This window comes from Macaca thibetana, chromosome 6, assembly GCF_024542745.1.
Source record: "Macaca thibetana thibetana isolate TM-01 chromosome 6, ASM2454274v1, whole genome shotgun sequence".
In the NCBI taxonomy this organism is placed as follows: Eukaryota; Metazoa; Chordata; class Mammalia; order Primates; family Cercopithecidae; genus Macaca; species Macaca thibetana.
Window position 1 is genome coordinate 4,737,985 of NC_065583.1, and position 13,600 is coordinate 4,751,584.

The 13,600-nt window shown below is 40.3% G+C and overlaps 1 protein-coding gene across 10 annotated transcripts in view; it reads left to right on the forward strand.

Annotated features, from left to right (window-relative positions):
• UIMC1 (ubiquitin interaction motif containing 1) overlaps window positions 1–12,304 on the forward strand; it is a 118,435-nt gene extending 106,131 nt beyond the window's left edge. For all 10 annotated transcript variants that reach the window (XM_050793180.1, XM_050793185.1, XM_050793184.1 and 7 more), the window contains 5 exons: window positions 5,865–5,943; window positions 8,364–8,535; window positions 10,189–10,252; window positions 11,317–11,353; window positions 11,858–12,304. In XM_050793180.1, coding sequence (XP_050649137.1) covers window positions 5,865–5,943; window positions 8,364–8,535; window positions 10,189–10,252; window positions 11,317–11,353; window positions 11,858–12,068 — 563 coding nt within the window. In that variant the 3' untranslated portion in view covers window positions 12,069–12,304. The remainder of the gene's footprint in view (window positions 1–5,864; window positions 5,944–8,363; window positions 8,536–10,188; window positions 10,253–11,316; window positions 11,354–11,857) is intronic.
• Window positions 12,305–13,600: the final 1,296 nt, after the last annotated feature.

The following is a 13,600-nucleotide window of genomic DNA, read 5'->3' on the forward strand; positions in this document are numbered from 1 at the left end:
CTTGTCTTCCCTTCTTTTCCTTATATCCACTGAAGAAGTGCTAGGCTGAAAGAGGGGTGATCTTAGCAGGAACAGACACAACTCTGTGGCTTCCCATTATTTTCTGCTGAGGTGGTTTTGAGGTTGAGGGAGACAAACTGAGAAGACTTTAACCACTTGTCATTCTGTCAAAACTCCCTTCTTTGTATATATAATTTCCACTCTCCTCAGGGAACCGTTGTCTTTACAATTTATAGTACTAGGCCATATATTTTTTATTTTTAATTGCTTCTTTGAATTTTGGAAACAAATGTGTTGATGTTTATATGGTATTGATAATTGTTCTGCAATGCCTAGGCTATTTATTTGTCCATTTTGTTTGTAAAATTTAGTATGGAAATCACTTAAGACTAAGTTCTAACCCAAATTGTAGGCTAGCTAGTGGTCACTGGTTGCACGGATGGGTTTAAGTCTTTGGATAAGGCTAAGAAATAAATCTGGAAGAAGAATAATGAAAATTATATAAACAAATAGTAAGTGAGTAAAACTAATGTTTATTGAGTGCTTTCTGTGGGCTGGATACTCTTACAGTATCTGATATGATTGTTAGCAAAATTCTTCAGGTTAAGTGCAGTTATCTCATTCAACAGGTAAGGAAATTGTTACTCAGGTTACAGAACTTGCCTAAGACCACACAGCTAGTAGAGGCCCAACTTGGACACCTATTGTCCAACTCTAAAGCCAGTGAGTGCCCTTCATCACAAGGCAATACTGATTATTTGTATCTTAACAGTGCCAAGCCACAGTTCTAAGTACAACTCCTTAAAGCATTTCCCATGCAGTGGAATATAATCTGCTGAGGTAATGGTCTTATGTTTATTGTCGTCTTTCTCAGCTTTCAGTGATACCTGTTCTCTTCTACCTTTCCTTGATAGTCGTACTCAGACCCCTGAGTTGTTCTCTTTTGAAATCTGTGGCTGCTGTCATCAGCAGTTTGGTTTTTGGATATGTGTTTCATAATGAATTCTCTGCCTGTAGCTAGTTTAAATAGCTCTCTCAACCCTCATAAACCACAAGTGCTCCTTCAGAGCAACCTACATGCACTTCTGTGCTCTTTTGTAGGGGCAGTAGGTTTCAAAGGAAAAACAGCAGCAAGCCCCAGTCCAGTCCGTTGTGATCATAACATTTAATAGAATTACCGTATAGTCCTAACCATCTATCAATATCAAGTCTCTCCCTTCAAATTCTCTTCTACCTGCCCCCTCATTTACCACTTACCACCTTTTCTCTTCCCATTCTTTAGCTTCTAATTTTCCAGGAGAGGCAGCATGCTCTTGTAGAAGAACATATGCTTCTGTGGTCAGATTTGTATTGCATTCCTTGTGCTTTTTGTTTTTGTTTTGTTTTGCTTTTGTTTTGTGACCTTGATCAGGTTACTTAATATTTCATTTACAGCCAGGCACAGTGGCTCACGCCTGTAATCCCAGCACTTTGGGAGGCCGAGGTGGGTGGATCACGAGGTCAGGAGTTCAAGACCAGCCTGGCCAACATGGTGAAACCCCATCTCTACTAAAAATATAAAAATTAGCAAGGCGTGGTGGCAGGCGCCTGTAATCCCAGCTACTCAGGAGGTTGAGGCAGGAGAATCGCTTGAACCCGGGAGGCAGCGGTTGCAGTGAGCCAATATCATGCCACTGCACTCCAGCCTAGGCCACAGAGCAAGATATGGCTAAAAAATATATATATATATATTTACTATAAAATAGAAATAATGATATATTCTTTGTAGGGTTGTTGTAAAGATAGAGATTATGTTTATAAAGTCTCTGGCACAGAGTAGGTCCTCATAAAACAAGAACTCTTTTTTCCCCTAGAATCTATTGATACTAATTCAGCAAGTATTTATTAGCATTTAATCTGTCCTAGACTCTGCTGAGGATGCTGAAGAGGAAAAAAAAAAAACCAAAAAAACAAAAAAACAAAACAAAATAAAACCCAGAGTCTCTGAATTCAGAAAGTTGCATGGTATAGAAGGAAAACTGACATATAAATGAATAGGAACAGAAATGTACTAAATGCAATAGTGGTATATAGACAGTACTAGAATCAATTAATTCTTTTTCCAACCCTATCTGTGGAGTGGTTTCCAAGTATTTCTTTTGGAAAAATACATGCTAGTCAAGATGGGGGACAAGTAGAAAAAGAAAAATAAAAAATAGAACTCCTAAAGGATTCTGTAATCTTTGAGGTGCCAGCCTTTTAAGAATAGATTTCAGCAAGGTGCTTGATAAAATCTCTCATGAAGTCCTTGTGCGTAAGATAGAGAAGTATGGGCTGGTTGATGTAATAGGAGGTGGATTTGAGGCTGGTTCTGTCCTGGATGTTTTTCTCCTGCAGTACTTTAATTTTACTTATAAAATCTCTGCATTGGAAGGAACCTTAGATCATTTAATCTGTGCCTGACTCTATATAATCTGATTCCTCCCTTCTAATTTTTAATTTGATTTACAAAAAAGTATACAGTGAAAAGTATGCCTCCTTCCTCTTCCAGTCTTCAAGTATTCCTGTCATCCTCCCCAGAGGCAAACACTGTTATTAGTTGCTTGTGTGTGATCTTGTTTTATTATGCATATCTCTTTACACCTTGGGTTGTAGTTATTTGAGTGTGTATGCTGTCTCCATTAGTAAACTGCACTCTCCTTAAGAGCAAGGACAGTGCCTCATAATTTCCTGTATCTCCCCAAATTACCTGCACATTGAAGATTGTCAATAAATGTTTGCTTAATTATTTAAAGAAAAGTTGGACCAGGGAGAAGACAGACTTCTCTGGTAACATGTCACAGTTTTGTCCTTGGCCATATCCTTTACAACCATTTTTCCCTGGTGACTTGGATGAAGATGTAAAAAGTGTGATTGTCATATATGCAGATGACACGCAGCTGAGAAAGAGAGCTAATAACATCAGATGACAGAATCAAGACTGCAGATGATCTCAATAAATAGAAACGTTCAGCTGAAAAGAACAGGGACAAATACAAAATCCTATGTTTAAGGGGAGAAAAAAAATACCCAGCAACTTAGTTACCAAAGTACAGAATTAAGAGACTTGTCTTGGTAACATTGTATTGTATTGCATTGTATTGTATTGTATTGTATTGTATTGTATTGTATTGTATTGTATTGTATTGTATTGATTTTTTGAGACAGTCTAGCTCTTCACCTAGGCTGGAGTGCAGTGCCGCTGTCTCAGCTCACTGCAGCCTCAACCCTCCTGGCTCAGTTGATCCTCCCACCTCAGCCTCCTGAGTAGCTGGGACTACAGGCAAGCACCACCATGCTAGCTAACTTTTATATTTTTTTGTAGAGATGGGGGTTTCACCCTGTTGCCCAGGCTGTTCTCGAGCTCCTGGTCTCAAGTGATCGCCCGCCTCAGCCTCCTAAAGTGTTGGGATTACAGACATGAGCCACTGCGCCCAGTGATGATAACATTTTATTTGAAGATAATTTGGGAGGGTAGGGGATGGATCTTAATTTCCTTTAAGTTCAGTTTAAGCCAATAGTATGCCGGGATTGTCAATAAAGCAAACACAGCCTTGACTGAATCAGTAGAATATGAGTCCACATGGGGTTTCTGTTCTCTTTACTAGTTGGATTGTTTGTTGAATATTGGATTCTGTTTGGGGTGCTACACATATTAAGAAAAACTGACAAATTGGATTGTATATCTAAAAGAGGTTAATTAGGAAGGTAAAACGTAAGTATAGGAATCAGATCTAGATTCTGTCCTGGGTTTTACTATTTAGTAGTTGTGATAGTGTGGTGAAGTCAATTCCTCTTACCGGGGAAAAGGCCGGGCGCGGTGGCTAAAGCCTGTAATCCCAGCACTTTGGGAGGCCGAGACGGGTGGATCACGAGGTCAGGAGATCGAGACCATCCTGGCTAACACGGTGAAACCCCGTCTCTACTAAAAAATACAAAAAACTAGCCGGGCGCGGTGGCGGGCGCCTGTAGTCCCAGCTACTTGGGAGGCTGAGGCAGGAGAATGGCGTAAACCCGGGAGGCGGAGCTTGCAGTGAGCTGAGATCTGGCCACTGCACTCCAGCCTGGGGGACAGAGCGAGACTCCGTCTCAAAAAAAAAAAAAAAAAAAAAAACTGGGGAAAAGTAATAATACCAATCTGGAGGGGCATCGTAAGGATTAGAGCTAACCTAGGCATTCAGAGTTTCGGCAATCCAAATCTTAATAGAATAGCCATAGTAACTAGGTATAGTTCTTCCTTTGATGATGGTTCCATTTTAATAGGGACAGAAAACTGAGTAAATCCAAGATTTTGTTAAGTGTTCAAAGAGCTGACTTGTGGAAAGGCGGGTAAATGTATTTATATAGTCCCCAGTAAATGCAGATTGAGCCAGATTGCAACAGAATGGATTTCCCTAGGAGGAAGTGAATTTCCCTCAGTTAAAAGATACAGCCAAGTTGGCCGGGCGCGGTGACTAATGTCTGTAATCCCAGCACTTTGGGAGGCTGAGGCAGGTGGATCACCTGAGGTCAGGAGTTCGAGACCATCCTGGCTAACATTGTGAAACCCCGTCTCTAATAAAAATACAAAAAATTAGCTGGGTATGGTGGTGGGTGCCTGTAATCCCAGCTACTCAGGAGGCTGAGGCAGAAGAATCACTTGAACTCCGGAGGCGGAGGTTGCAGTGAGCTGAGATCACACCATTGCACTCCAGCCTAAGCAAGAAGAGTGAGATTCCGTCTCAAAAAAACAAAAAAAAGAAAAAGAAAAAAAAAAATACAGTCAAGACCGTATGATTACTTGTCAGGGATGTTTATAGAAGGCATTTTTGTATGAGTAGGAGGTTGATCTAGAAGGTTAGGCAAACGGTGGCCAGCCATGGGCCAAATCTAGCCAGATACCTGTTACTGTAGATAAAGTTTTATTGAAACATACCCATTTGTTCATGTATAGTCTGTGACTGCTTTCCTGCTAACAGTACAGAGTTGAGTAGTTGTGACAGAGACCATATGGCCTACCAAGCCTAAAATATTTACTCTCTGTCTCCACAGATAAAGTTTGCTGACCCCTGGACTAGATAAATGCTTCACAACCTAAGTTACTTGTAACCCTTCTAAATTATCTGTTGTGGGGATTCAGGTATTAGGAGGAAAGAAGGTAGAGTTTGACGTGAAATTGTTGTAGTTTTTCTTGTTATGCAAGGAATGAACTGGAAAACACTTGATTAAATAACCTCCAGGATCCTTTAAGAGACTGATTTTATAAACAGATGTCTTTTGGTGTGAGAGACAATATATTTGTGTGTCATTTGGGCTAAAAAGCCATTTATACCCACTAGAATTGGGAGGTGGTACTAGTGTAGTGAAGAAAGACTGGTTGTATTAACTGTTCTGAGCCACAGTTTTCTCATTGCAGAACTTTTCAGAGTTTTGTAAAGATTGGAGCTTATGTAGGCACTCAGATGTGGCTGTCATTACTATATTTCATAGAGTACCTCACTTGAGTATGTGTCATACCAGATAGAATTTTGCTTGGGAAAGTGTAAATCCCTCCCTTGAGTGCTGCAAGCTGGGATAGTACACAAAAACCTTTCTTGGTGTGGAGTAGATCTTTAGATCTCATGGCTTAGCATATAGCGGAATATCTTGTGGAGGACAGAATATTGTCAAAACATTTGTTTTGGTGCAAATGTTACAATTGCTATTCTCAATGCTAGAAAGAATGAGACTTCGCAAACGATGTATTTCTCCCAGTGGGATAAGGTTTTAAACTTTGCTTCTTCCTATACATTTTGTCTTTTATATTCAGAGTCTGCTGGCAGCTAATTATATATATGTTTTATTTTATTTTATTTTTTTATTAAAAGTATTGACTCGGAGACAAAAAGAGGCCAAGACCAAGAGTGACAGTGGGACAGCTGCTCAGACTTCTCTAGACATTGACAAGTAAGTAGGTGTGCTGCCTTCACGGAGCTCCTGTATAGCATGCCATCATTTGGACTGAAGAAAAAGATCAGTTGTTATCTTACTCATCTGACCCTGTATTTCTTTGGCCTGCCAATGGCTTCATTGCTTGGATGCCTGAATCGCTCTTTTTTTTTTTTTTTTTTTTTTTGAGATGGAATTTCGCTCTTCTTGCCCAGGCTGGAGTGCAATGGCATGATCTCAGCTCACCACAACCTCCGCCTCCTGGGTTCAAGCGATTCTCCTGCCTCAGCCTCCCAAGTAGCTGGGATTACAGGCATGCGCCACCACGCCTGACTAATTTTGTGTTTTTAGTAGACGCGGGGTTTCTCCATGTTGGTCAGGCTATCTCGAACTCCTGACCTCAGGTGATCTGCCCACCTCGGCCTCCCAAAGTGCTGGGATCACAAGTGTGAGCCCCCGCGCCCGGCCCTGAATTTCTTTTTCTTATTCCTAGTCTCTGTCAGTGTAGGTGGCCTTTGTATCCATTTTTAATACACTAAAAACAATCCTGCCACCCACTCCACTTCCACATTGCTCTTAGGTTTCTGTTTTCTTTAATTTGCATATTGCTATTTGGTGCTCTTTGGGAAGCATTGAGCATTTCACATGATAGTACAGAAGTTGAATTGCAAAAGGTTGGGCAATATAGAAGACTTTTTGGTTGTGTGTTGTAGCTTGACTGAGAAAGCTCATTCTGAGGAAGGGGTCAGGTGTAGGTGCTGCCATCTGAAAGTAAAGTCATTACCAACAGTAGATTAAAGCAGTTACTAAGCAGAAACTTTTATCTTTGAAACACAGATCTTAGCCCCTGAATTTCAGGGCTGTCTTCCCTAATTTAGTTGAGCAGAACTGATCCTTTGGAATCTTACTGTAATGTAGACATTCGTTTAGAAATTCCTCACATTGTATTGCAGTAATTTTTTTTTTTTTTTTAAAGAACATTTCTGTATTCCTGGTTAGTCTGAGTTTTTTGAGACAAATACTTGCCTTAATTCATGTTTATATCCCCAGCTTCTAATAAAATGTATCTGAGACAACAATAACAATAATAGCTGTTTGTTTAGTGCTAGTATTATGTGCCAATCATTGTGCTAGGTGCTTTGTTTGTTACTCTCACTGTGGTTGATTTAAGGTAGTTATTCTTTTGTTTTTTAAATAAGGAAACTAAAGAGAAATTATATGTAACTGGTTAAGATCACTGCAGCTAAAAGTGACAAAGTCTGTCTGACTCTAACACTCCTGCCTCTTATGCAGTACTTCTGTCTCTCATATAGTAGGGAATTAATAAATGTTTTTTGCATTAATTGATAAACCTTGAAAGGTATATTAGTCTAGCTTTTCTCACAAGGCAGCATTTTGCTTGCATTCTTCTGGATAATTAAGTATTTGAGAGACTTATTTCTCCTATTTTAAAGATCTTCAGAAAAAGTCTTCCTTACAGCTAATCCAAGTCTCCCTTGCTGTAGTTATTGAATAATAACCATCTGGCCATCATTATGGCCAGAAAGAGATGTCCAAGATAGCATGCTTTGGAAAATTTTTTTTAGTTTCTTAAAACTAAGGTGATCTTATGAGTCAGGCAGATCTAGTTTCTGACAGTTATTACCTATAAGACCATAGTTAGATTAGTTCCGTCCTAATGGAGCTGAATAATTAATTGAGAATTGTGATTAAAGAGCCTTGCACAGTTTCTCACCACAAAGAAAATACTTACTAAATATTCATTTTTTTCTTTTACCCCCAGTGATTCCATTTTTACTGATGCCCAGTAAACTTTACCTCAAGGACCTACTTTTCCTCTCTTTTCCCAAACTCTACTCTTCTAAAAAGATAAAGATAGCTATGCATACAGAATTACGCAAAAGCCTCTGGCAGAACCACATGGTTTTTAGTAACTTCTTAGTTGATGTTGCAGATTGTAGAATTAAGGAAGTCAGCATATAGACAGAGTTAATTTACTAATCAGACAAGTTCATCCACCCTGGTAAAAATGTCAACTTAATTTAATGCTTTTGGTGCTCCCTTTTCTGTGGAAATTTTAACTTCTCTTTGAAAAAACTATTACACTTAATTTTGGAAGAGTTTGACAGAATATTTTATGTCTGAAGAGCAATCAGCATTGTTTGAGATAGTTTGAAGAGCTGATTTCATTACCATCCCACTGCTGCAACAGCAGGGTACAGAGAAACAGCCAGGGAAAACTGCTAATCACTCAGTCCTTTTGATTGACGTTGGGTTAGTTTTATTGGTGATCCTGCTGAGTGAATCTGCATTGGTTGATATGTCTCCTCCACAGAATAACTTTGGGATGTAAAAACACAATTTGAGACATATCCAGGGGCCCAGAGGCAAAAGCGCATCTTAAAACTGTGTTTTCTTCCTTTTTTATTATTGGCTAGGAATGAGAAGTGTTATCTCTGTAAATCCCTGGTCCCATTTAGAGAGTATCAGTGTCATGTGGACTCCTGTCTCCAGCTTGCAAAGGCTGACCAAGGCGATGGGCCTGAAGGGAGTGGAAGAGCATGTTCAACTGTGGAGGGGAAGCGGCAGCAGAGGCTGCGGAACCCAAAGGTATGTGTAGAGTGTTTTGGGAAAGGCTACCTAACCCTCCTGGTTGTCAGTTGTAAGAGACCACAGTTCTGTTCTGGACTTTTCTTCTCCCTCCCCTCTTCCCTCTATTTATCTTGAAACAAGATTTGTGCTTTTTAAAATTATTTTTCCGGCCGGGCGCGGTGGCTCAAGCCTGTAATCCCAGCACTTTGGGAGGCCGAGACGGGTGGATCACGAGGTCAGGAGATCGAGACCATCCTGGCTAACACGGTGAAACCCCGTCTCTACTAAAAAATACAAAAAACTAGCCGGGCGAGGTGGCGGGCGCCTGTAGTCCCAGCTACTTGGGAGGCTGAGGCAGGAGAATGGCGTAAACCCGGGAGGCGGAGCTTGCAGTGAGCTGAGATCCGGCCACTGCACTCCAGCCCGGGCGACAGAGCGAGACTCCGTCTCAAAAAAAAAAAAAAAAAAAAAAATTATTTTTCCTTTTAATTTAAAAAGTAATACATGTTCATTGTAGAAAATACGGAAAGTTCAAAAAAATATAAATAATCAGGGGAAGTCATCACCCATAATTTAGCTACTCAAAGATGATAACTTTTAATGTATTGGCCTATTTTCTTCTGGTCTCTTTTTCTGTGCGTTATTAATGTAATTGACACTGTTCTCCCTCTCCCCCCTTCTCTCTCTCAATATATATACAATAAGCACACACACAACATACTATATATCTAGTACTATATGTATACTGTATTCTATATAATACTTGATATGTAGTTTTCTCACTTGCATTTATGAAAACTTAAGGTGTAGTGTAAACATTTTGGATTTTATTTTTAAAAATTACTATTAATGTTTATATCACATAGATGGTCATTTAAACATTCACCTATTATTGAACATTTTGGTTCTTTTGTATTATAAGATTGTATTTAAAACATTAATCAGTCTTTATACTGTTGATTATTTCCTTAGAATACATTTTCTGACATGGAACTATTAGGTCAGTGGATACACGAATTTTAAAGTCTCTCAAAACCTGCCAAATTGCTTTCCAGAAAGGATATCCAGTTTATAATCCCACTGCCAAGAATATATGTGAGATCAACTCTGTTGAACTCCTTAGGAAGCTGCCGGGTCTGGGCCCTGGTCACTGGGAAGGATGGATGTACTTTCTGGACCTTGTAATTAGAGATCAGGAAGAGCAAGTCTTGGCTTAGAGATGAAAAATAAAGCAGCAGCTCCATATTCTAGGGTTACTGACAAAGGAGTCACTGTACACACTAAAATGGGGAAGCCATTGTCTGTCATGCCAGAAGAAAGAGACCTCTCTCTCTGAATGGGGTGATTTTGAGGTGGAGATTTGGAGTTATGGTTTATAGGTAGGCACTTACTTATATAGCCAGTTTATTCTGGCATCACTGCCTGTAGACGCTACCTTAAAATTTATTTTCTGTTTTAAATCCATGATAATCTTGGCATAACGATGTATTCTCTTCATTATAGTTTGCTTTTTCACTTGTGTACCCTCATTTATTAGAATGCAGAAGACTTCCCTAGAGCTGTGGCCCCCACACCTTTTCTCTTCTATGAACACGTGTGATCTGGGCCGTGGAAGTTGTATTTTAGACTCTGCCGTGAAGTAACCCTTTCATCTCTTTTTCTCTGTTACAGGAAAAAGGCCACAGTGAAGGCCGACTCCTTAGTTTCTTGGAACAGTCTGAGCACAAGACTTCAGGTGAGGACCCCAGGACCAGTTTTCTGGGCTTCTGCCTAAGGCCTTTCAATGAAGATAGCCGTTGCCAGCCCCCTGACTATTTGCTGGGACTCTCTGGGTACACACGTGAACCAATCAGCCAGCCTTTGAGACTCCATCTAGGTCATCTCTCCTTAAGGAATATGGGGCAATATACTGTCTTATTCATCCTATGTTTCATTTCAGGCTTTATAAAGCCTTGAATCATGACTGCCTATTGAACTCAGAAAAAATACTATCAAAACACAGGGGAATATGACAAGCCCCAAGTATACCTAAAGGAACAGGCACAGAAAACTAGATATGCAGATGTTATTGCTTCCTCCTATTGTTTTGTGCATCATTCATATGTTACCTTTGGCTTAGTGTCCCAACCTGCAATCCTCAGGGTTTGTGCATAGTATTTAGGGAGCAGTAGAGTGGATTGGTTAAGACCATTGCAGGGAGTTAGTAGTACTAAACCTCATAGATTGCAAGAATTATATCTGGTAAAGCTCCAAACATACTCCCTGGCATAAGTAGGCTCTTGATAAATGTTAGCTGCTGTTATTACTGTTGTTATTAGTCGCTATTGTTAAAATTCACCAGATGTGGATGGAAGAGGAGCTTTTGCTTAAGCCTGGTGAGATGTGCTTACCATCTAGTTCTAATAGTTCATTCCCACCAAGCAAGTCTGTTGTGCCTTCTGATGACTATAAAAAGGCAGCCTCTCCCAGCCTCATATCCTGCTGTCTCTAGATCACCAGTTTGTGAATCTCTGCAGGTGGCAGATTTCCCTTGGCAACTTCCTTGTTCCTCAAGTCTAGAATTGAAGTCGATTTATTCAGAGGCTGTTCATTCAAAAGTGTTTCTCTGAGTGCCACAGCAGCTGAGTCTGTTGGACACTAATACTCACATTCCGTGGGTTTAGGGGATTGGGGATCTGTGCTACCTGGATAGGCCTGATGAGAAGCAGTGCCTAGAACACAGGAAGCAAAAGATCAGTGAGAAGTGGTGTGATTACCAACACTACTACCAACATTATTATTTTTTCTCTCGTATCACAGATGCAGACATCAAGTCTTCAGAAACAGGAGCCTTCAGGTGAATTGGATTGTGCGCTGAATTGTGGCTGTCAGATTTCTGAAAAGTGCAGGCCTTGTCCTGTGTTTTGTGTGTAGTGTGATACTCAAACTGTGGCAGTGGAAATCACTGTGGAACTATTATGACCTCTCTCTCAGTATGACTGTGCTCCCCGTTTATCTGAACTAAAGATTAGATAGCTCAGTTCATTCATTGTGTTAAAACAAGCAGAGTAAAAGTTATGTCTTATTCTTCTCTACCTCTCTATCCCTATCCAACCCTGGTTTTCTGACCTGGATTCTCAAGCAGTTTGGGAATTTGGATCTGAATTCTCATTCTCTCAATGCCAACTTTAAGTATATGATTTTGATTTACCCAGTGACCTCATCTGTGAAAACAGAGTGATGATATGTGGTAGGATTATTACAAAGATTATTTGTACTAATAATCCCCTGATACAGGGCATAGCATGTCCTTGATGCTTAGTAGGTGTATATTGAATCTGAATTTTTTCCTTCTCTCTAGGGTGCCCTCACCAGGGATGGAAGAGGCAGGCTGCAGCAGAGAGATGCAGAGTTCCTTCACACATCGTGATTTAAATGAATCTCCCATCAAGTCTTTTGTTTCCATTTCAGAAGCCACAGATTGCTTAGTGGACTTTAAAAAGCAAGTTACTGTCCAGCCGGGTCGTCGGACACGGACCAAAGTTGGCAGAGGAAGAAGGAGAAAATTCTGAATTTCTAGGGTCCAAAAGTTGACAAAGCCATTAGTAGGAGGGGTGGGCCATGTTCATTAAGCCATAGTGGTCCCTTGTTCATTGTTGAGTAAGTTTTAGCCCTGCAGTTTTCACCACCAGCACCCACTCCGCATTCTGGTTTTTATGTTTTTTATGACCTATGCAGACAACTGTGTATAGTATTCTGTTTTATAACAGTTTTTTTGAATTCACTTATAGTTAAAAATTTAAATATATTTATGTTTATATGAAATCTTATTTCAGTAGATGGAAATTTTAATTTTTTTCCCTTCATGTTGCAGGGTTTGGGGTGGGGATATTTTCATTGTAGAGATAGTTTATTAGACTCATAAATCACATGCTGAATGAATTCCATTACTGATCCTTGACATACCATGTATATATTCACTTAATGTGTACTGCACAGTTCTGAACACTGTGTGGTTATTCCGTTGACTGTTTCTGACATAATTCTGGGAGGTGCCAGGGGCATTGATTCCCACTATCTATTCTGCCATCCCTGCCATTCAATGACCTGTCCCTTCATCTTGTACTCACACAGTGGTATTCTCAGCCTGAGCATAGAACCTTTGAGGGATGTGTCCTGCCATTCTTCCCAGGAATGTGTAAGTGAACTCTGTTATTAGATGCCTATGCAATTATTTTTTCTAAATAGATTAACCATTGGGGATGCCAGGCATATTCATCTGTTCAAATCAAGATTGGTTCTCTTGATGTCAAAGGTTAGCAGCAACAGGACATGGCTTCTATTTTGGTAACATTACTAACATAGTGCACGTTCCTCACCATGTTGCCTAGGAGCTTCCAGTGCAGAACAGAGATGTGGTCTGTTCTCAGTGCGTGCCACACACAGACTCCAAACATGAGAGGATGTCAGTTGGCAGGAGCAGCTACCTGAAGGCGACGACCAAACAAGGATGTGAAGAATGCTAGCTTTGGCCAAAACTGATTTGAAGATGTAATGAAAAACTGGGGGAGGTGGCTGTTGACCAGGAAAGGATCTTGGGACAGGATAAACAGGCACATTGAAGACTCTTCTAACTTCTGATTTTGTCCAAAGTTTTCTTTTAACATGAAAATGAGGTATGTGTTAGACTGGGGAGTTTACACGTAGCTGGGATGGAAGACACAGCACAAACATTAAGGCCTTGTTCCTGCCTAGGTCCCTTTGTGCACAAGCTTTTGGGTTAGAAGAAGGCAAGATGGCAATCTCACTGTCTTTTCCTTCCATAGATAATGTCTTGCTGTTGGATGGCACTGACCTAGTGGCTAGCATCACATAAGAAATAGCTATTATTTTTTGAGCAACTACTATGGTCCAGGCAACGTATGTGGCCTTCATTTAATCCTCATAGCAACCCTATGGGGTAGGTGTTATCATCTCAATTTCCAGATGAGGAAACAAAGGCTTAGGGGAACAAATAAGCCACTTTTTGTCCATGGCAGTGAAACCACAGTGCCCCTACTCTTCATTCCTGAAGAAAATGCCATGTTTGGACTCCAGTATTGAT